Below are 23,821 nucleotides of genomic sequence, written 5' to 3'. Positions count from 1 at the left end.
ACATCACCTACATACGGAATTGAGACCTTTTTATGTATGGTAACTTTGTTGTGGATGAGAGTCAGAATGGGGCACAACTCAATGCATGAGCCTCAGAGAGCTGAAAGCGTCACTACGGAACGATTGCAAAGAAATGATGTAACACCCTCGGGGTCCTTGAGGCTTTAATAAATAATGATGATGATGCACTTTAGGACGAGCCGCCTCCTGGTCTGGTGATCGAGGCCAAATGGGTGATTCTATTGCCTATCCCCTATAAGCAGAAGGGTCACGATAGAAGCACTCGTACAGTCACGTAAAGGGCCTAACACACGCGCGGATTGGATTGGGAAACCTTCATTGGGGCCTGCGAATAAAGTCCTATTGCTAGGTCCTTAATGACCTTTCTTCAAGGCTCTGGAAACCATAGAACACTTTGATCTAATTGCCTCGGCTTTTCCTCGATGCGACGCACGCAACTCGAATACACGTTTAATCGGCTTAATCTCCCGCTATCTTCCACCATGGTACTTTCCCTGGGTGCTTCGGTCCGAGGAGTTTGCCACAAAGGTGTCGTGCTCGCCTTTCACTGCTTTTTTGCGGCGACAGGCCGGCTGTCCTTCTAGACAGCTATTTCTTCATTCGTAATTGTTCCTGACTATTCCGTGACATCACAAGATTTTTTTCTTGTCTCAATGTTTTTCTCTTACGTTATAATTTTTCCCATAAAATAAACCAGGTCACAGCCTAATCCTAACGAGCAGCTTCTTAGCCAATACTCCGCGTGGGTATGCGCCATGATTGAACGGTCCAATCAAGCAACAAACCACTGCCCGTTGGTACAGCAAAAGGAGCCTCCCTCTGCGGTAATGTCTTTGCTCATGAGACTGCTCGAGGTCTGACCAACCGAGCGCCGCGAGAAAGTTGGCTTGAGACAGCGATCCCTGTAACGTCATACCAGGAGGTGACCCAATTCTACAGGCTCACCAGGCTTATGCTACCCGCTGGCCACCCCTCCCTCAGCAAGGCAGAGGAGCGCTCCTGGCGTCTCCTCCAAACCAACACGTTCCCCCACCCGACCAAACTCCACTTATTCTGGCCAACAATATACTACTCACAGTGCCAGTTCTGCAACGCACCCTGCACCTTGTATCACATGGTGTGGGAGTGCCAGCTTAACTCCTCACTTTCCCCGATATCTAATCCCTCGATTGAGCAGTGGGAGGAAGTGCTGGCCAGCTCTAGCCTCGAAGAGCAGCTTCGGCTGATCCACCGAGCTGAGGCGGCTGGACGCTCCAACGGGGTCCTAAACTGAGGAAACCGCCCGCTTGACTCCTCTCATTAACTAAAGTTTATTCTCTCTCTCTCTCGCTGCAGTAGTGCGGCTAACTAGCCGGCCAGCCTCCTCCAGTGTAGCCTTGCCATCGACGGCGACACTGTGCAAGGCTCGATACTTGGCCGCAGTCACCGAAGTCAGACAGCCAAGAGTTGGGTGACGCAAACAAGTCAGCAATCAAGAGACCGGCCGAGGGCGACGAGCCCTCCACCTCAGGAGAGGCCAAAACGCCACGGAATACCGCAACCCCTCAGTGTTGGTCAGCGGCCATGCTTCGACAGGCAATGCCTCTTCATTACTTCCTGGTGCCTCTTGCACGTCTCGTGAAAGCGGGCACCGTCACGAAGATAAGTACCGTTGCCATGCTTTCATCGGCCTTCCAAATGTGCTCACTAACACCCGAGGTCGCCATTCAGGAGCGATCCAAAACAAGAAACAAGCAACCCCGGAAACAAGCATCAGCTACCGCAGTTTTGTGCTCGTCCGAGCGTCGGCAGCGCAGCAGGATCGGGCTGAGGAAAATGCCGTGTTCTGGATTTGGCGATCGCTCAAGCTGTATGCAACGTCCCCCGCCATCAACACAGAAAGCATCTCCTTCCAGGAGATACCTTCTTCTGCCAGCGAGGGCACGCATAGCCACAATCCTAGAAAAGATGCACCCGGGTCAGGTGTGCCTATCTTCCCTGCCGCTATCGTGGGCCTGCTGTGCATACTGCAGAATTTCAACTTTAACCAGGACCCCATTCGCTGTCTAAGCGATACAGCTAAACTTCATGGTATGCGCGGAGCGTTCATACTGGAGAAATGTGGGACGGGCTTTACCTGCACCTGCAAGCTCACAACCGTTGACGTCATTCTGGCCACCGGCACAACGATGTCAACGGCAAAAGCAAGAACGTGACCTTGGCTTTGAAGTACTTAGGAAGCGTGGTGCCTACCCTGAAGGTGAAGCAGCTGGTCGACAAGTATAAGCAAGAGGTCACAAAAGAGGTATTGGATGGTACCTGCACAAGTGATGGGGAAACTAACATACCAAGTCAAACTGCTCGCCCTACCGAATCACCCGGTTTCGGCCTTCGAGAGAAAGTCGAGCTCCTGGTGAAGAAGTACATGACCACGGGCGTCCTCAAGGACCTCGTGTTCTCGCCGGAGTTTGATGCCAAGGATAGAGAGATTGTGGTTTCTGTGGCAGAAAAGTATCGACTGGTGGGCACCTCAGTTGGCGGTCCGGACGGGAAATTACTTATCATGCGGCAGGCACTTTCGGCGAGAGATATTTTGGATGCCCTGGAGATCAGCGGGCCAACCGACCGTTTTGAACTCATCAGTTCGAGGCCACAACCACTTGGCGAATGAGCACTTTGGAGGAACGTCTGTCCAGCTGACTCTTCTACGGAACACCTAAATTTTAGCCAGTGAAATGTCTCCGTGACTTGATATTTTTGTGCTAAATCATAAAATTCATTTTGTGTTGGATGTTTAAATTAAAGTTCAGCGCACCAATCATTTGTCAACACTCGCTAAACAACTCCGGGTTACTTGATAAATTAATGATTACGTGAATGCCTTATGTGGACCAGCGTGCGGACTGCGGCATGAGGTCGCGAGAAACGCGTCCAAATAGTCAAGTGCCACCAAATACTTATAGCATCAAAATACTTCCACATTGTGAGCAAGGTTTCTAACGTCAACTTACTATGGTTCGTTCGGAGTCGTGCATCGAATCAACACCGGCGTGCGCCTGTGGAACCAGCTTAGCTCTTGGGCGATTGGTGACGCTGCGCCGGAGCCGCTTGTATAAATATACACGCGTCACATAATGCGTATACCGTGAGTGTGTCAACCCCGGTGACCCTTTCGTCGAAGTGTTACATTGCGTGATTGAGACTATCCCGTTTTCCCCTTATGGGACCAGGCAGCGGTGTTCTAATCGCAGCACAAATTAGTCAGCCTATATGATGAGAGTCAAGGCGTGGTAAAACTCCTCAGTGCGAGAGCCACAGAGAGCTGGAAGTGTCACTGCGGCACAATTGTAGAGAAATTCTGTGCGAACCGCCAGCTCTTCTGGCGAGCGAGGCCAAATGCGTGAATGACTATCCTCTATAAGCAGAACGGTCACGATAGAAGCACGCGCCATTCCGTAGGTCACGTAAAGGGCCTAAAACACGCAAGGAGAGCGACGCCTTTTCCGCGCGCTTCCCCTCTCTAAACCGGTGCGGCATCGGTGGTCAGGAACAGGCATGAAGGCTAAAGGTCCGGTTCTGGAGAGGGAAAAAATGCGTGCGGAAACACGTCGCTCTCCGAACATGTGTTTGGATTTTTAATGAGGGTCACAAGGCACAGCATTCCACCGGTGACGAGCTTCAGCCTTATGACACCGTGCTCTCCTATGGATCGATCGAAACTAGCCCAGAATTGGATCCAACGCCCGCTCCTCACCTTTTGTCCTACGCTTGGGAGCAGTGGAATGAGCCAAGATTGACTGTAAAAAGCGGAATCTGGACACCTCTGATCATTCCGCACACCATGGTCGAGAGATGTGGTTTGTTTGACGGTGAAATGAGGAATCAAACAGGCAGCTTTACATTAATATTGCGATGAGGTGCCAACCAAAGAAGAAAAAAATTCACGCATCTAAATGAATTGAATCATTGCACTGGGATCGTCAGCCAAGTCAGCTGGGACACGAGTGGTAGCCCCGTGAAACGCCTCCTTAATCAGACAGAACCGTTAAAAAATTCACCCCACCTCCCCGAAGGGAATCGTGAGGAAATGCGAATGCATTTCTTTTGCGCGAGAGTGCGCGAATTTATAATTAATGAGGAGACGGTGATTTGTAGCGTAACCATTTATTTAACACCTGTTTGTGTTGTCGTTGTAATTGACGGCCACAGATCACTGCCTTGTGGTCGGTAAAGTGCACAGTCAAAGGGTCTTTGAGAAGCATGCGGGCGTGGGAGAGCGGGGCGAGCGTCGAGAGGAGAAGCACCGAAGCACCGCGCCTACCCTCGCCTACACTCTCCCACACACGCGGGAGCTCCGGCGAGCTCCTGCGATGCGAGCGCCCTCACATGCCTGAGCGCGCTCCTCCTCTCCACTCACTCGCCGCTGATCCGCCCGCACCACCTGCTCCGGTTGCTAGGGGAGAGGAGGAGCGCGCGCGCTCGCAGCTGTTGCTATGGGAGAGGGGGTTAGAGCGGAGAGATAACACCTGCGGGCGCGTGGACGCCGCACGGCGCCTGACATGGCTCGACTAAGAAATGCATTCGCATTTAAAAAGCTCCACCGCAGACCACGCTGCACGTGCCGGAGGATCACGTAAACAGCCATGACACGCCTGTGACGCTCCAGCCGACGGGGGCTTCTTCCTCTGGCCAACCACGCTGCGCATGCGTCACCCATTTGCTGCCTCGTGCACGCATAGAGCTTGCGTGCAGCCTTTCTTCCGATCTACTGACCGTCAGGCCGCTCGCTTGCCGGCTGCAACGTCATTTTAATGGCTGCTCTCTCCTCGATTTTAGTTTCAACATCACCGATTTTTGCTCACCGCTTGCGGCATCCACGCGCGTATTCCAACTGTTGTATTTTGCATCTTGCTTTCTTTTTCAGCAGACTATACAGAAACAGTGTTTTCACGAGGTCAAAATTTTGAGTGCAGTTGGCCTTCTGCGCATGTGCTACCGCGCATGTGAAAAAAACTTCAGCGCTAATGCTAAAGTTTAAAGACACCCTGCTTGGGATGGGTCACGGTGGCTGCCGTATTCTTTAGAAGCCATTATGGATAATTAAAGACATGGCTACGAGTGTGGCGATCCTTCTCGATACGACTTGCAGGTAACGCCCCCGTTACCTCGAGTCGGTGACGAAGACCTGCCGGGAGACTACATTGCTGAGAGTGACTGTATCCACCACTCACCACGAAGACGACGACCTCTACGAAGCATATGACTAGGATTACTAGCACTGCAACTACGCAAATAAACAATTATACTAAACCTTAACTATGTGTCCGGAAATGCTCATTTACAATAGCTTTGCGATTTGTCTTGCGCGTGAGTGCAAGCTTCCATGATTTCTTATATTTTGCTTTTTTGCATTGCTTAATGCCTTCGACCTATGTACAGGCTACTATAACGAATAAGCGTGGAAGCTCTGCCCCAGCATCGCACATGCTTGCGATTTGTTTATGTACCTACTAGAGGATTCTTAGGGCGCAGCGCTTTGGCGGCCGTTTCTGGGCTGAGCCGGTCATCGGCGTAACCGAGGGAAGGATGGCCTGCACGTGCAAGTGAAAGAAAAAGCGCATGATGAAAAAAAGCAAATGAGGAGAGTGTCGCGAAATTGGGAGAGGATAGCGGTTCACCGCGGCGGCGCGAGCCAGCGCTCTCCGAAGTGTGCGCGAAGGTGGGCATTATGCTGTGCGCATGCGCGTGACTATGATGTGCGTTCGCTGAAGGGACCCTGCAACACTTACCATCGACTACTCGGAATGTATTTTGGGGTAAAGTCTATTGTCCCAGCAATCTTATCTCAAGAAATATAGAAATCCGTTCACTGTCACCGAAACTGCGCCGAAAACTGCGCGCTCTCTTCGGGAGAAGGGGGTAGCTCGCGGCATTCTCCTCGGCGGCCTTCGCTGTTTCACAGGCCGGGGTAAGGTGGCTAGAGTGAATAGCCACCTTAGCCGGGGAGTTTTCTCCTTTTCTCCGAAACGCGGAGGGGTCTATTTCCGGTCTGGCACCACAAAAAAGCAGGCAAGGCTGCCTGCTCGCAAGCGCGCGCTCAGGCTGGTAGGGAGTTTTTGAAGCAATAAACGTTTGTTGTCGAGTGGTGTCGTTGAAAGGGGAGTATTGAATCCGTCACTGAGACTCTGCGCGCACTCAACACACCAAAGAAACACCAACACTATGAGTAAAGCTTCAGGCATAGAAGAAGTTGGTACACAGCGCCGACGACGGCGGATCGTCACAGGAAATGCGAGAAATAAGCCGTGAAGTTGACCAGCGACAGCCTATAAGACATCCATGGCCAAATGACGTCGTTTAGGCCATGGCAGGAGTGCATAAGGAGGAGAATTGAAGAGAGCGTGGTTGGTTCGCGACCACGGTGTTATCGCGTCTAGCTCGCGCAGCATATCGGCTGGGCCGTTGGTCCAACCTGGCTGTCACAACGTTCAGCACCATGACAAATTTCCTCGAAAGAGGGCAACCAGGGCCAGCTCGAGCAAAAGAAATATTCTATTAAAGCGAGACACTTACACCCCCCCCCCCCCCCCCGTCTTTCCTGTTTGTTCTTTGCGTTTTAAGGGGCGTAGTAAAAAGGCTAGTCTGGCGACGGTGGTGCATCAACTTGCATCATTCGTTGGCTTTACATTGAACCATAACAAGTTACTGTCTTTGGTTCGCGCAATTTATGGGAAAGTGAAGCCGTCAGAAAGACCGGCGAAAACATGTTTGCTATTTGTGCGAAACAACTGCATATATTTGTGCTCAAATGCAATTTCGAACAATAAAATTTGTTGCTAATGGTGGGTGATCAGTTTCGACGAGCTCACCTGCTGCTCTCCCGTAACACGCCGGCAAAATTAACAAAGCATGTTAGCCAACAGTCTTCTAAACCTTGCAGCAAGATAAGAGGCGTAATAATAGGTACATTGCATATTTTCGGAGAAAAACAAAAGTATCCATTCTGCAAGTTGGAAAATTATCCAGGTCCAAAATCTTGAATAGTGCCGCTTCACTTCGTCCGAACTGCAGATGTCGAGGCATTTCAGATGGGGAGCGCCGTAACGCAGCTTAGCTAACGCAATAAACCATTGATCTCGTAAAATTTCTTCTAAATAGAAATAAATCGGCGAGCGTGATGCACTAGTACAGCTCTATGTTGTCTGATATTCAGCGGTACCGGCCCACTCACATTTTCCATACTTCGGGCAATGATTCCCAACACGGCAACAACACACCGCCGGCAGGTTCTCCGACGTCAACAACGGCGGGAAACTCCCATTCTGTAGACCTCGTAGGACCTACACAGACCGGATCAGCTCCCAGTTCCTCCCCTTCTCTCTTGGATCCCAATGTGCTCTGCTACGCATGCCATGGCACAACGAAGCCTGACCTTCCGCACCTCGTCTGGTCTCGCCCGGGCCTTGCCGTGCTTCGCGCCCAACACCGCCCGGCGTGGGTTCACTCCTACGAAGAGTGGATTCGGCCCTCTTGGCGTGTCAAGGACACCTTGACAGCACTCTGGAGCTTTGTCTGTGCGGCGTCGATGGCTGGACATTACTAGCGTCCTTCCTGCCCTCCCCCTTCCCCTGCGGCTTCGGGCCATCCTTTCATAATAAAGTTTTCTTCCTTCCTTCCTTCCATACTTCACATAACCTATATAACATGGTCAATGTAAATCGGCTGACCGCAGAGGCTCAAGTGGGACTCCCTTCTCAAGCTTTAATAAATAAAAGAACACAAGCAAATGAAGCACGGGACAAGATGCACGTGCGACGACAAATTTGTATGAAGCATTTAAATCAAGCAAATTGAGCCTTACCAAATATATTATATACAGACAGATGCAAAGTACATTGCGCACAAATAAATATAAATACACACTGAGCCCCTCCCGCCTTCTCTCATACAGGCGTTCATGCATAGGTGCAGTAGTGGTGGGACCATTTTTTAACACTTTGAAGTTGGGACCATTTGTTCCGGGGCCATTCGTTCCGGAAACACTTTCGCGACCGGGGCTGACCCAGTACATGGAGCCAAGCAGCGTGAACGCAGCAAATATCGGTTGAAAAACCCTCCATTGTTTTCGTATTTTGGAGGCGCGCGAGGGTAACAAAGGAGGCCGGTGAGTGAAAGTAGCGGTTACAGGCCAGGGAAGCCGTACAGCTATCGTGTTTCGACATTTATAGCCAAGCGAGGAGATGCGTTACCCATTTTACAGGTATTTCACACGTGCTTCAGTACCAGATCGAATACCAGTGAACTGGAGAAAGATGAAATCTTTTATTGCTGCCCAGTCAATTACATTTTGTTTTATTAAGGAAGCCTTGAGACCACTCGCCCAAACGGTGTTGGTACCGGCAGCCACGCTTTTTTATGTCCGTTTATATTAAACGACAATGTAGCACCCAAGATTCCCCAAAAACAGTTCTATACTGGCAGGCATACCTAGATAGTTTGTTAAGACATTATGGTATTGCACAATATGCTCAGACAAAAAAAAAAAGAGGCGCGGGTACTAGGGCAGTCCAGTTACCTTCATGAGCGGGAACCAAGTAACCCGAATTTTGTGTTGTCGCACTTTTTTTACAGCATTTTACAACTGCTTCCAATTTGCGGAAGTTCAAGTTCTTGTTCAAATATTAGGAAAGTACATTGCTCGGGCAGCAATGTAGTGTTTACACTGAGGAACGAGAACCAATATGTTTCTCTTCGGTATGCTTTTCGTAAAGCCGACGACCCAGAAACCCAACATCAACTTAAAATTGTGGTCATCTGCGAAAATCCGACCACCTGGCACCCAGCGGCACCCATATTTTTTCCCGCTTCCTTATCATGCCGTGGGTGGTGAACGAAGGTACGGGCACACAAAGGGAGTTAGTCACCCGCCACGTGTCTAGGCATGAGTATATGGGTGGGAGGGGAAAAGGGTGAGGAGACACATGGAGGGCGGGGCCTCGCATCTCCAGCGTTCCCCAAACAACAGGCTCCCAGACCTTGCTCGCACGTTGTCCGCAACGTCACGAAGTATTCTATTCTGTGCGTGAGGTGTTTCTGAAAAGCTTTGTGCGGCCTTGCAATCTCCTCGGACGCTGTCGCCACACGGGTGGTCGGTGAGTACATGCTTTGTTGCTTTAACTGACATACAGTATTGTTCCACATATTTACTACTGCTGTAATTGATATTTAGGAACTGGGAGTGCATTTTTTCGGTTTAGGGAGTAAATAGAGTAACATAAATTGTTCAACCGTGGTTAGGTTACTTTTCGTCGGTTGCTAATGGTCACCGCATCTTGACCGGTTGCGAGTAGCGAAATATTTGTAGCTGCAATTCTTATTTTTTTTTAAGCTGTGTGGTCAGGTACATTACATGTTAAGCACGACAGTCTAGTTGTTCATGGCTAGAGCACACAGCATTCGCCTGTACCGTCTCTTTATTTCTGCGGCAGTTATAGGTGTTTAGTATAGCGTGTCGGGTTACGTTGGGTGCGTTCCAACTGCTCAGCTTAATTCTTATAGGTCCTTCTACACGCAATTGCAGTTGATTAATGTATACCTATTCTAATTGCGAAATAGGGTGAAATGCACCTTCTACCTCGTCTGTCACTTCAACATTTTCTGCCACTGCATTACGCGGGCATTGGCCACTTCGTTTTGCGGTTTCACGTAGGCAGATTTTACCTCGCCACTGACGCCTGCGGCACGGTTTTCTCGTTTGTAGCTACACATTTAGTACATATTTTCTACCCTCCGCGCGATGTGAAACAGTTGCCTCTTCCTGCAGGGCACAGACGACTCCTGAGTCGCTCCGCAGTGAAAGTACGCACGGCAACCCGACGTCATGGCCCTGTCACCGAGCCACTTCAAACGCCCACAGGAGAACTGCACCCCCGACATAAAGTCGCTGTCAACTACCCACTTCAAACGCCAAAGGGCAGACTGCAGCACCAACGCGAAAATTCTCTTACCAAGCCACTTCAAGACCCAGCCTGAGAACTGCACCACCGACGTGAAGTTTCTGTGCCCCAGCCACTTCAAGGTCCAACAGGACAGCTGCCCTCCAGGCGCGAAGGTCTTGTCCCCAAGCCACTTCCGTCAACGCGGAGATAGCCCTGCAACCCAAAATCTCGGGGGCCCTAAAAGCCACCTTACGCCACCTCCTCGCCAAGACGTCTCGACCTCGGACATGGCAGTGACGGCAGCTTCGATCTCCCCAGCTTTCAAGACATTGAGCGGCGGGCCAGTGGACCACCCGTCTCCGCTTTCCCCAGGCCACCGAAATTTATCTGTACCAACTTCCCACGGAATCGTCCGGTCGTATTCCGAGACGCCGTCGGCAGAACATGCCGGATCCCGCTACCAAGAAAAGCATTCCGACAATGCTTCAGACACGCTGCTCCCGAGCACCAAGAGGCTCATCCCTCCTCTACATACGGTGGTCCAGTGGAGCCAAAGCTCGTGCGTACAGCAGTCCAGCGCCTCGGCCACGCCATCGCAAGTGTCATTGACAAAGTCTTCCGTCGCCATGACGCCTGCCAAGATGTGGCCGTACTCGCTCTTCAACCAGGGCTTGGGGAAGGTGGCGGGCCTGGTGGACACGCACTGCCACCTGGACTTCATCTTCGACAGGGTGGGCCACCGCGGCACCTACGGCCAGTTCCGTGTCAAGCATCGCGACACTTACCCGGACTGCTACGAGGGCTGCGTGGCGAACTTCTGCAACCCGGCCTCGTTCAAACAGGTAAGTCGCTGGTGACTCGATTTTTTCACTACCGACTTTTTCTTGTTTGGTCGCCTCCGTAGTTCCGATGACGTGATGTTTTCTTCTCACGCATATGCATGAATAAACCTTCTGTAGATTAACAGATATCTGGGGTTTCGTTGGCTCTATATGACGGAATTAATTGGTTTACTTCCTATACTTTCACACATTCCTTTCTGTTTTTGCAAGCCATACAATCGCTTTTTTTCTGCAGTAAATTACTTTTATCGAACTGTAGCTACATTAATTTATGCTAGGATCAATAGTACCTTGCTTGTCGCTCATTAAAAACACCCTTAGGCTCGTTTCACTATGTTGACAAAATTTGCATCTTTTCCAAATCCCCTCATCATCTTTTATCACGCCGTTATTGTTGTCTATAATGTGTTGCTAAGTAAGGAAGCTTCTCGTATCTGCGATCTTTACCTTGTGTGTATTCGGGAGCGACCGCTGTGGACGAAGAAAGTGCGGCAGGTTATAGGTTTGTGCGAATGGGGTTGTTGCCAGATGACATCTATCTCTAGCAACTTCCTTGCAACACCAGTGGTGATAACAAAACCATCCTTTTGAATTTCCAACATTCGTCTGTCACCTCAACTTTTTTTGCAGCGCGGTTACTTCGAAGATAAAAAAAGCGTCTGTGAATACCTTCTGTCGTCTAGATTTGTTTGGGAATTCCTTTAAAATTTGCCGTTATAAGTGATGAGTACTTCGTAACTCCTTCAGACACGTTGTATTGGAATGTGTCTGCTTCAGCATTCGCAACCAAGGTAGCCTCTTTCGAGGAACTCAGCGTTCATGTCGAAGAAAATCAGCTTAACGTTTATGTGTTGTTTCCTGCAGTACGCCGTGAGGAACCCCCTGCTCGACGAAGACGGCGTGTACGGAGCGTACGGCTGCCACCCGCACATGGCCCGCGAGTACGACTGCGAGGTGGATGAGAACCTCCTTCGCGCTCTCAGCCATCCCAGCGTGGTTTCCCTGGGCGAGATTGGCCTCGACTACTCACAGAAGTAAGTGCTGCTGCTTTTACAGCTTCGGTAGAAATTTTTTCCTTCAAAAAAGACGTAGTGCGTTGTGTCTTCACAAATGATAGTCCCCATATTTCCATTATAACTCCTGCGCGAGCATAGTGCCGTTGTATACATGTCGCTGAAGACGTCTACCATTTATCATGTTTTTATCCGCTGTCGAATTTCTTTTTAGTGGTTTTGGTTTAATGTATGTAAGCATAAATTCCGTATATGTGTGAAAGCATTCGCCTGAGCACTACGCAAGGCGTAATTTTTGGATGGGGCGGCAGGAGGGTGTAATAGCGTGAGCCTTCGGTAGGCATGTCTGGAATATGAATTACCGTGTATACTTTCCTACTTGCGCTCTGCAGGTTATTTTTCTTGTGCCACCACATTACGTCCTGAGTTGTTTAACTCATGAATGCGTATTGTTAAAACCTCTTGTGCAGAAACAACGGCGACCACACCCAGCAGCACCGGGTCTTCCGGAGACAGCTCGAGCTGGCGCTGAGGCGAAAGCTGCCCCTGGTGATCCACTCTCGCGATTCGACTCAAGACACACTCAGGATCATGAAACAAGTACGTGGTCATGACAGCTTCATGTCATGGTGGGAACTATGTCGATAACGAGTGTTGTGTTCGCACTTATCCTTCTCACTCTCTTATTTATTTTAGTATTTGCTTTACTTGTAGAGCTCCTGTTTTCTAAGACATGATTACACAGCGGAAAAATGTGGAGAAAGCACTTGTGATGTTGAAATTTTCCTAACGCTGGCTTGTGTAATGTATTAGGGCGAAATAGATTTCCTACGTGGTACTATGTGATCGCGTTTACGATCTTGGTTTTTCCAGTTTATTAGAGGTCTGTACACAATGTGCAGCTAATCAGTTGGTCAGTAACGCAAATGAATGGTTGTATACCTTCTTGTGTATTCCCTTCATTATCCCCTTGAAGCCCAACATGGCGGTACCCTTTGCTTGCAGTATAATGAGACATTCACTGTGTTCCCGTTGCGCACGTAAGCATGATACTTCAGCGTCATGGAAAATAATTATTGGGGGAGGGGCTTGTCCGAACTTCCTTGTTAATATTGAATAATGGGAAGCTACTGCTCTAAGAAGGGCTCGCGTAAAAGTTCAGGGCCCTGTAACGTAGAAAGTCATATTTTCCGGGGATTTCCGTAGCGAGTTTTGTTAGTTACAAGCAGGGCACTCAGTATTATGAGGGTCTAACATCGCGGTAGGGTACGAGATGTACAGTGCAGCCTTGAGCGCACTGTAACCATTTAAGGTGCGGTACTTCCTTTTATCCTCGTTTCGGCAATTGAAGTTTAGAATGTTTCGTACACCTGTGGCGTCTACGATGTCCGTAGCGTTGCCACTAAATTGTGGCCCACTTGATCTTTGGGCCCAGATGCTTCCCGAGGACTACCCGATCCACCGGCACTGCTTCACCCGTGGCTGGAAGGAGGCACAGGAGTGGCTGGACGCCTTCCCTAACCTGTGCCTGGGTCTCACACCATTGGTGACGTTCGAGCACGTCAGCGGGAAGCCGCTCGCCGAGGTTGCGCGCAAGATTCCTCTGAACAGGCTGCTGCTAGAGACGGACTCGCCATACTTCCTGCCTCAAAAGGTACTTTGAGCGAAAAGCTTGCTTTTCACAGAACGGCCATACTAGGTAGAGTTATGAAGCCATGCGATTCTAGACACTGCATGGAGTTTACAGAAAGCATTCGACTACAGGTGTCTTACCAAAGAAAAATACGTAGTGTGCTGTATTTAAATCAAGTAAGCAGGTGACCGGAGCGCACAAGCCGGTCGAGTACAGCTAGTGGAGGCAAAGAAAGGTTTGTTTGCATATATTGCTTAACAGCTTCAAAATCAGTAAACAAGGCAAAGGTAGTCACTTTGTCTCCCCGTACCCTGGTTCTTGTGTTTCGTTGTTTTGCGCTGTTTGTTGTCCTGAATATTGCAGTAGCTCTCCCAATCTTCCATTACAGAACAATAATTAATTTAGTTTGTGTAAACTTGGAGGCAGGTTCTAGCAGAAATATCAAAGTGACTACGACTCGGGGTAGAGATCATATTTTTGTGTCCTTGCGCGTGTGCAAAATTTGCCTTTTCCGTGGATTTATTTACATCTACGTCTTCTTGTACTTTGTCGCCCAGGAGTCCAGGAGGCTGAGGCACTCCCACCCCGGAATGGTGATCCACGTGGCCACGCACCTGTCCCGCCTGAGGAACATCGCCGTGCAAGATATCATCGCTGTGACACGGGACAACGCGCGACGCATCTACCGCATCTGAGGAGTGCCCACTTCACCGCCTCAAGTCTAACCCCGTGTGCAACAGAAGTGTGCCATTCGCTCTCCGCAGGAATACATGAACTTCGGTTTTTATTTTTGACAAATGTAACTTCGTGTGAAACAACTGTGCCTAGTTGTTTGGAGCGACACTAGATGAACTTTCGTTTTTATTTTGGACAAATCTAACCCCCTGTAAAACAGAACTCTGCCTAGTGGTTTGCCACGAGACTGAATGAACTTTAGGTTTTATTTTGGAAAAATGTAATGACGTGTGTAACAGAACTGTGCGTAGTTGTTTGCCGCGAGACTCGATGAACTTTAGTTTTTATTTTGGACAAATCTAACCTCGTGTCAAACGGAACTGGGCCTAGTGGTTTGCGGTGAGACTGAATAAACATTGGTTTTTACATTGGACAGATTTAACCCATTCTGAAACAACTGTGCCTAGTTGTTTGCCGCGAGACTAGATGAACTTTGGTTTTTATTTGGGAAATATCTAAACCCGTGTAAAACCCGCCTGTTAATCGTCAGCCATCGGACTAATAAACTTTGCATTCTAATTGTGTGTACTATTCTCCGAATAAATGTATTTGTTCCTCAATTACGCTGTGTCTGTGTTCCTTTGTAGTCTGTCTTTTAGTGCGGTTTATACGAACTTGTGAACTTTAGTAAGGTGTTTGTGTCTGGTTTGGAATATTACTTGAGCATTACAGTACCACGACGAATTTCATCATATCAATTTTGTAAGGAAACAAGAAAAGCAATTTTTTAATCCGTAGCATTCTTTTCAGGCCTGGGTGGATAACTGACCAAAATGTAGGTCCCGTTTTGTAGTGCTGCTAAAAGCAACTAACGCCATCTCTTTTACATTGCGCGAACCTTAGAATCTGCGTAAATCTTGCCGCAAAAAAAATTGAAACGAACATCTTGGCGGTGACGAGTATCACTCCAGCGGCCAATATTTTGAGGCACTGAAAAATGAAACACAAGGGAGTTAGTTTTCTATTGCCTCCATGCCACCTCTTTCAGAGCGCACGAATTGTTGGCGCGTTGCCCGAATTATGGACAAGAGGTACAGTGGTATAGACTTCGAAAATGCTCTAAGCGTGTGCGGACCAGTCCGAAATGAATGAATTTCAATGCGTTTCGTTCTAGAAGAGGAAATAGAAGAACTGGAGTGCTGTTGCAGCATTTAAGAACGTGGTGGCACATTTCACTGTGCGTTACCTAGCTGACGTAAAGTGCGCTTTTGAAATCAAACCATCTTGACCACATAAACGATAACTGACACTAAGATTGGCACGGGAATTTTTATTAACAAAAATTATCTGCACGCCAAACAGGAACACGCGAAATGATTTAACAGTATGCAACGTCTTCATATAAAAATAACTTGGCGATAACTGCAGTAGGTTTTGTTTTAGAGTGGTAAAAGTTTCAAATGTTCCGCGAGCTGTTTAACGCGCCAGTGACCCCACTCGACTAGGGGAATTTCTTTGATGAAGTTAAAATTTTGTATCTAAAACATAGCTTCAGATATGTCTTCCCTGTGCGCAAGGAGCTACATTTAAAATGTTCGTCAATGTTAAGGATATCGACCGAACAACCTTGTACCATCTCTCGTGAAAACACAGTACGCGCAAATGAAGATAAATCGAATAAGCAAAACACCAAAAGGTCGATATCGCTGTACACACATCCTTTCCTTTCTCTGACCTTCCACAGCCAAACGTGTCATCAGTGCAAAGAAAGCGAGTGCCGCGGGTCCTGTTATAATCGTCGATTTTTCAGGACGGTAGGGCGGAGAAATTCGACTTTTTATAACAGATACAAATAGTACATTTAGACATCTATCTAACGAATTCCTGGATTTCACGAAGTTTTTCAGTTTCCCATTTCCACCTTCAATGAGCTCGTGTGTTTGTGACCTCTATGTAACGAAGGAGTTGTGATGGTTAACCAGGATGTAACGAATTCGGTACGCTGGCGAGTCAAGGTTTCTTGTCCTTTTCCTGAAAAATCGGGTGACAAAATGCGCTAATTTAGCGAATTTCGCCGGCACCGCGATCTTTCGTGCGTTTTCACGTGTGAGTGCTGTGTCGACTAAGTGCTGGCCCTGCCTGTCGGCGTGTAGTCGCGTGTATCCCCTGATATCTGTGGTGCGCGTTCGCGGATGACTTCTGCTGCCTGAATACGAAACAATTTGTGTTTTCAAGATAAGCTCGCAATTTTAAATGCCCTCTCCGCCGGCGAGAAAGGAGAAGGTCACCGCCCGGTACAGGGTCCCAGATAGCATACCTTCAACAATTTTGACTGCAGAAAACAGCATGACGTTCGCGGAGAGGCGCACTTTCAGCATAAGTTTGGTTCTTTTAACGCGTTGAGGCACCGAGGTACCAAAAAGGAAAGGTGATACTTAGTTACGTTTGTGTATTCGGGTTCCCCGTAGTAGCAGGAAGCGCAAATCACGCAGTTTTTTTTACAGTGAAATATATCCTTGAACAAGGGTGAATTCGGCATCACGGATGCCTATCATATTAGTTTCGTTTCTGCTTCATTCCCGCGAGCCTTAACTCGAAACCTGCATGTAACGAAAACGTGCATGTAAATAAAAAAAAATGCGAATTTTTGTCAACTTAGTTCTATCCAGGGTTAACTGTAATAGATATAGCAGGGAAAGCTGTTAGCGTATAATGCGTACGTAACGCGTATGCTGCCGTTCTTAGGACTACCTGTATGGTTTGACGGTTAGAGAGATGGACGATTGCCCAGCGAGGGTGACGATTTTACCGAAAAAAGAAAAGGGTAGAAAAAAATTACATCATCTTCCCGTGGGGAACCATGAGGAGGATGCGAAGCATCATGGGGTTCAGTGTAGGTTCCATTGTGTTGCCGTTATGTTGCTTCATTTATCGGAGCACGAATGGGAACGTAGTGTGAACCACCATGTAGAGACAGAGAAATGTAGAGACATGTAGGGACAGCGAAGAGACCGACACCGGCGTTACCTGATCGAACACCTCCTGGTTCTCGTCCTTCTTTAGTGCGTGCTCACGCTCCCACCTCGATGCCCGCCCTCTTAGTCCTCTTCTCTGGTTGAGCTGCAAGGCGCGTGGCGCTTCCCGCCACAGCTTTCCCGTGGGAAATTCAACATCCTCCTCTAAAGTTTTCAGTTCGTCGTTTCCGTTGACGTTCAGCTTCGCGTGCCTTCGTTGTATCAGTAGCTTCTTGAAGTAGTTTGAATAAGTGAAGGACGTAAAGCGCGTTCTTAGCACATGCTCCCGTTTCGATTTGTAGCGCAGTGGGAAGAGCACCACGTACCTCCCGTTGCGGCCAGAGAGTCGTGGGATCGAAACCGGGTGCCGCCTAACTATTTCTTTTTATAGTGTACTTCGCTGACGTCAGGCCAAACGCTGACGAGGCTGAAGAGACGCGCGCGCCCAGTAGAGTGCGGACGGCGGACAAGGGAGGGAGGGAGGGACACAGCCCCGAGCATGAGGTGCTTCGCATCTAATATACCGTAATTACCCGATTGTAACGCGCCCCCGATTCTAACGCGCAGACGATTTTCCTGGCGAAAAAACCGAAAAAACTTGCACCTCCGATTGTAACGCGCACAGAACTTTGTGAGCAAGAAAAACGAATGCGAAAGAAACGGGCCATTTTTTTTCTCGAAGTAATCTCACTCCTCGTTGCTCTCCGCTGACCACAACATCTCGTCTTTGGTGTCGTCAAGCGTGTTCGCGATGCCACACTTCTGAACGAACGTTGAACTATGGTCGATGAGATCGTGGCCCACGCCTCGCACGCCCATCCCGCGAGCTTCTCCAGAGGCGCACGCTTCAGCCAACCGCTCGTTTTGAAGGCGCGGGAGCCGCTGCTGCCATTGCTGTTATCAAGCGCGCAAGTGGAACGATCAAGCGCGCAAGTGGAACCCAAACAGGAGCTGGCTACTTCAGGCATTGGAGTTCATAAAAGGTACATTACTTGCCCTAAGGTACCGCAAGGTTAGATTAAGTACATTGAGACAGCAGTGGCTGAAAGATCGCATGCGCACTCAGTAACAACTTGCTCTGTATAGTACATAAGCACACACACACACACACACACACACACACACACACACATTTATATATATATATATATATATATATATATATATATATATATATATATATATATATATATATATATATATATATATATATATATATATATATACAGGATTCCTTACAGCAGCGGAATATAGTAAAAAAAACCTATATACATCTATATACAAACAATATCCATGATGCGACACAGATAATTTCGCCAATGTACATAACACCCTTGTGTGTTTCCACACCCATTCAGAGGAATGTGCACGCATTTAATAGTGTTCGCAGATTTTTGTCACTTGAAAAAACTCCCTTAAGGCAAGGACGGCTTTCGTTTGGATGCGTACATTGTCCCACGTACCCAACAGTTTCGGAAAAGATAGGGGTCAAGAAGTTCCACAGTAACGAAAGGTTCCAATGCATGGCGCGGGGACACTTAAACGCGGGAAAATTCAATTGGCTTGATTAGACCTCCACCGTGTTTAAGGTGGGAGGAGAGAGAGGGCAAGGCAAGAGCGGGAGAGGGGAGTGCTGGAGAGAGGCATTTAGCTGGCAGGGCGGCAGAAGACCACCGTATTTATGCGACATTTGCAGTAAGTGAGCAGATACGAGGCCATTTTGTTTTGTGCTAAAGGAGCACTTACACGAACTTTCAAAGCTCACTAACTATGTAAAATACTTCCTTTGAATATAAAGATGCACCATAAGAAGTTTAAACCGTAACCTTTCAGCGGAAGATATTAGCATGAAAGTGTTTTATCTCCGGATGTACAAAGATTTCGATGAACTCATATCCGTCACGAAAGTGACGCCAGTACAACGGAGCAAGCGGCCTGTAGAGAGTGCACCCCTCCACACAGGCATTCTTGCCGGGAAGCAACTTTTAGTACTAAAGAGTACGTTATACATCGGGTTGTGAATTTTCGGGTTTTATATTTGAACACTAAAGTGTTTTATGCCGCGATGTCCCAAGGTTTAACTGACGTCATATCCGCCACGGAAATGACGCATCTGCGCTTTGACCCAAACAGCTGACGTCAGGGTTCCCGTGACGTATCTAGGCGGCCGCGGGGCTGTTGACGCGCGGTATTCCGCCGTGCGCACACGTCACAGTTTTTGGGACTTACGTCACGTGCGATTTCTGCCAGTGGGGCCTGTCTGTGGCGCGTGCGCGCCCAGACGGAATCGGATGGGGTGCTAAAAGAACAGCGACGTCGAGTGCGCCTTCCCGTCATTGCGGCTGCCTCGGTGTTCGCTTACACAAACGTAAACTGTTACTAATAAACGGAGCTCTAAGCAATTATTTATGCTACATTCGACAGTCTAATGGGCCATTCTATGATTAGTGGGCTCGTAGGCACTTATAGTCGCGGAAAAATAACTCAAAAAGTTCGTGTCAGTACTCCTTTAAAACCGGCCATGTTCGCAACGTTACGCTGGTAGGAATGTTTATCCTCTTCTTGTTAAAAAATTGTGTTGGTAACATTGAATCTGTGTACAGATTACATCCGTCTGTGTTGTGTTCTGTTTACTCTGACGTCAGAAATCTCCGTTCTGTTTATGGAGAGTGTTCTTACATCGGGAATAAAAAGTTAAATAACAGCATAACAGCTGGCCCCTTCAGGCGGAAATTGCCTTTCAGCGATTCCCCTTTAACCAGATTTCATCTTTCGTGCTTTTTTTCTGCAGTCAACCAACGCGCTCTTACAAAACAAGACAGATTTATTTCATCTTATTTATTTCATCTTAAGTTAATGATAGGGAATTTATTATGTTAGGCCAGAAGCGAAGTAGCACTGACGATTTAAGCGGGGTAGGACAAAACTTATCCAAGTCACGACAACCCAGGAATTAGATCAACAACAAAGCGGTGAAGACGCATCTAGCTACAGTGTTGGAAATGCGCGCCACAGACCCTCTCACCACGCAGAAAACCAGGGAAGCGGTCAAACCCGCCAGCAGCTTCAACACCAAAACCACGGCGTTGAACAGATCCACCGTCTGATTATACAATCGACCGAAGTCCGACGCGGGGACTGACTTCATGCTTTCCTCTGGAACGGTCATGGTCAACGCGTCACTGGAACACGACACGGGCGCCGGGCAGGAATTTTTGGGTGACGTCGGAGTCGGGGCCGAGGCGCTCGCCTTGGGGGAGGTCAACCTGGACGAAGTGAGCTTGCAGCGCGAATGCCAGGTGGTTCTGTTTTCCCCGGACCTCGCCTGCACGAGGGGAGTGGTGGTCGCCGTCGTCGGCGGTGCTGGCATTCGCCTCGTCACGCTGTTCCGCCTCGACGGGGTGGTTAGGGTTGCTGCCGTCGGGACCATCCGTGAGGCGGGAGAATTGGATGGCGGTTCAGGAACTCGCCTTCGGGCTGCGAGGGAAAAGCAAGGGATGCCGAAAATGAAGCTCGAGAGCAGAGAAAACAGAGGGGTCATTTCTTTTCTGCTTAAAGACCAAATATGATAGCTCCTTGCGTTAGACAGAGCGTTTAACGTTTACTCGTAAAAAAAGAAGAATGGCACCAGGGGCTAATTGTGTAATCAAACAGGATACTATACGAGCGAGGCAATCGACATAAACAATTATCATGTACTTTACAGGCCTACCAATCGAATCTTCTGTCCCGAACAGTAGCACTGATTGTGGGAAACACCTTGCATGAGGTTTGTTCGTTTGAAACAACCTGTTTCAGTATTTCTTGGGGAAATTCTTCTTTACACACATCTGATTTTTTTTCTTCGTTTCGCGTTGCTCGTGTGTTCATTGGTCGCCTCACAAAACAACGCCTGCAGTGGCCGAGCACTGCGTGTTATTCCGACCAGAAACATATTTGGTGCGATTCGCTTGCTTCTATGCAGGATTTTGCTGTCTGCAGTAACATGAATTCTCTTGTATAATGTGGGAAGGATTCCTCGGCAAGTACTGAGGTGGCATGAGTGATCTCATCAGGCCGGCTGTGCCATATGCGAACGCCCACATTCGGATGCAAACACGCACCAGAAGCCTTTATAAGACACACACAGGTTCGCTTAGCGCTAGCGGAAGCAGAGACCGGTGGTAAACGTCTGTGACTGTTTGTGCTAATGATAATTCGATGTCGAAAAACCCAACAAAAATTTCTGTCGCACAACAGAAATGTCTGTTGTACAACAGGAATATCTGTCGTAGAACAGGGGTCTCTGTTGGGACTGCAGGATGGTTTGTTGTGCGAGCGGAATCTCTGTTGTAGAACTATATTATGTCTGTCGCACGACAGACATTTCTGTTGTACCTACTAAAGAATGTCCTGTCGTATTTTTTGTTGTGTTTTTTGACTGGGAAAAGGAGTAGTGCTAAACGATGACTAAGCCAGCAACATGCTTAGTAAAGATGAAAAGACCATACCAGGGGCAGTGTATGCTTCCGGACCCAGCCCTTGGCGAGAGGACCGCTTGACCGGCTTGGCTACGGTCACGTTGGAATTTTGCTTGCGGCTTGCGTCGACGGGGCCGAGCAGCCTGGCGTGCTGCTGCTGCGATCGGGAGGTTGAAGCCTCGGCGTTGGGCTGCGGCTTATCGCCGCGGTCCGTAATCCAGAAGGCGGTGATGAGGGCCACGGCGCCGCGCAGGGCTCGGTACATCTTGTGCACGAACTCCTCGCAGACCGCCATGGCCCAGCGGCTCACCGTTGGCTGGCCTTCTCCGTCGCCCAGCGACACCGGCGGCCGGATAAGCAGGCCGCCACGGCCTCCGGCGTTGCGCAGGCCGGCTGGCCCCGTCGACCGGCGAGCGGCCATCGTTCGTAATGAATGAGGATGCTACTGCTACTGATGATGATCATGCCGGTCCTGGGCGAAAGGCACGCTATACCTCCGGATCTTCTACTTCTTGCACACCATACAAACCACCAACTCGCAAATCCTAGAGGAACGATTACGACAACAGCAGCAGCAACAACAGAAATAGGAAAGAGGGATACATATATAATAGTATTCGAGCTTACCGTTAAGCTGCAGGTCGATTGAATTGCAAAAGAATACGTAATTAATTAGTAATTAGAATTTTAATTGAAACAAAACTTCATTTCACAGCATTCTTTTGGAAATAAAGGAGTATTTTAAAGTCCTGTCGAGGTACAATAATCGATTAAGCCCTGGTCAATCCCCCCTAGCGGGTTCGTGTTATAATTTTGAGGGTACCATCATAGTCATTATCATTTTCTATATTTATAATTTATGATTTTGTTAGCATCCATTCACGTTTTGTTTGTTTGTTGTATGTGAATGCCCCCCCCCCATGTAATAAATACCCTACTGAGGGGGGCCTTTAGGGGTACCTGAATAAATAAGTAAATAAATAAATCATCGTCATCATGCGCAGCAGCAAGAACTCACACCCCGTAGTGGGCGGGCCACTCAAGTTCCCAGCGCACTGTCGATTTGGCTGTGGTCCGTGTTCGTAATTTCCGGTGAAGCACCGATGGCCATTGTTCTTTGATCCAAGCAGGGGCGGAAACTATCAATATTATCAATGCAAGTCAGATGCTGGTTTGTATACGTCTGATTTGAGAGAAGCCAAATGCTCCCGATTCGAGAAGGCTGGCACCTTTCCATCCTAAATTCTCATCACCCCCTACCGGTCGTCGTCTTTCTCATTTTTAAGTGCGAATGCACTTCTTAAGCGAGCCTGAATCGTCCGCCGCCGTAGTCCGCATAGCAACAGCTGCGGGTGCGCGCGCTCCTCGTCTTCCCTAGCAACGGGGGGAGATGGGCGCGCGCTGCCTGGCCGCGTCCCCATGGCTCATTCTTGTTGTTGTTCCTGCTGACATGGCACATACCCACGTGGGGGATTGGCCAGGAATCGGGCTTGAGAAGGGCTAATGCACCCGCTTAAAGGAGTACTGACACGAAATTTCAAAGCTGAGATCCACTCTAGCAATCAACGACAACACAAATAGGTGTCTGTGAATAAATGCATCTTTCTTTGTAGTTGTGTGTGTGTGTGTGATCTCTCTTTCGCGAACATTACCGAACCGCACAAATTCAACTCGTGCATTCGCACTTTCACATTCTTCCCCTCGGGGAAATGCGGGGAATTTTTTTTTATCAAGCGGCTAATATAAATTGTAAGCTTGATGTTTTAGCAGGCTACTTGATGTTTATTTTGATTCAATCAGCACCGGTATGCTGCGTTCGCGATTTAGAGCGCCACCACATGGCATAGTAGTCGCACGGCAAAACACAAGCTCGCTGAACAAGCGTAACAATCAAGAAGGAAGCATTCCCCTGCTGTTGTTTACAAACACCTACTACTATGCTCTCCTCCTCAACTGTATGTCCCCTACATTTATACCCCCCTTGCACACACTGTCAATTCGACCGCTCTACAAACCCTGCTGCCACATGGTGTGAACTTGTCTGCACATCTTATCTCTCAGCCCCCATTCCAGCACTTCTCCCAAGCCATGAGAGGGCCTCCTAACCAGATCTAACAATGCTGACCAGATCCTTGTGGTCAGCCGTACCATGGCTGCAGGCAAGGCCCAACTGTACTTCGACTGACGTCACCAAACCCCACCGACTGATTGTTCAACCATCACCGTTCCCTCAAATAAACGTCTAC

At 48.6% G+C, this 23,821-nt stretch overlaps 1 protein-coding gene across 1 annotated transcript; it reads left to right on the top strand.

Moving 5' to 3' along the window:
* Window positions 1–10,452: 10,452 nt before the first annotated feature.
* Window positions 10,453–14,175, top strand: LOC144153925 (3'-5' RNA nuclease TATDN2-like). Its single transcript, XM_077685699.1, has 5 exons — window positions 10,453–10,791; window positions 11,656–11,814; window positions 12,264–12,393; window positions 13,229–13,447; window positions 13,984–14,175. The coding sequence occupies exons 1-5, from the start codon at window positions 10,565–10,567 to the stop codon at window positions 14,119–14,121; spliced, it is 873 nt and encodes a 290-aa protein (XP_077541825.1). The 5' UTR covers window positions 10,453–10,564; the 3' UTR covers window positions 14,122–14,175.
* Window positions 14,176–23,821: the final 9,646 nt, after the last annotated feature.

The sequence above is a fragment of the Haemaphysalis longicornis genome, unplaced genomic scaffold, assembly GCF_048455015.1.
Source record: "Haemaphysalis longicornis isolate Haplotype H1 unplaced genomic scaffold, Haemaphysalis longicornis Haplotype H1 scaffold_9, whole genome shotgun sequence".
NCBI classification, from domain to species: Eukaryota; Metazoa; Arthropoda; class Arachnida; order Ixodida; family Ixodidae; genus Haemaphysalis; species Haemaphysalis longicornis.
Note: the sequence above shows the minus strand (reverse complement) of the source record. Positions and strands in the feature narration are given on the sequence as shown.

What these genes read in the sequence shown, in the direction of transcription:
- LOC144153925 (XM_077685699.1), top strand. Translation starts at nt 10,565, where the DNA reads ATGACGCCTGCCAAGATGTGGCCGTACTCGCTCTTCAACCAGGGCTTG. An exon ending in CACTCAGGATCATGAAACAA is followed by an intron (nt 12,394 to 13,228) that starts GTACGTGGTCAT and finishes CTTTGGGCCCAG; the next exon opens with ATGCTTCCCGAGGACTACCC. An exon ending in CATACTTCCTGCCTCAAAAG is followed by an intron (nt 13,448 to 13,983) that starts GTACTTTGAGCG and finishes TTTGTCGCCCAG; the next exon opens with GAGTCCAGGAGGCTGAGGCA.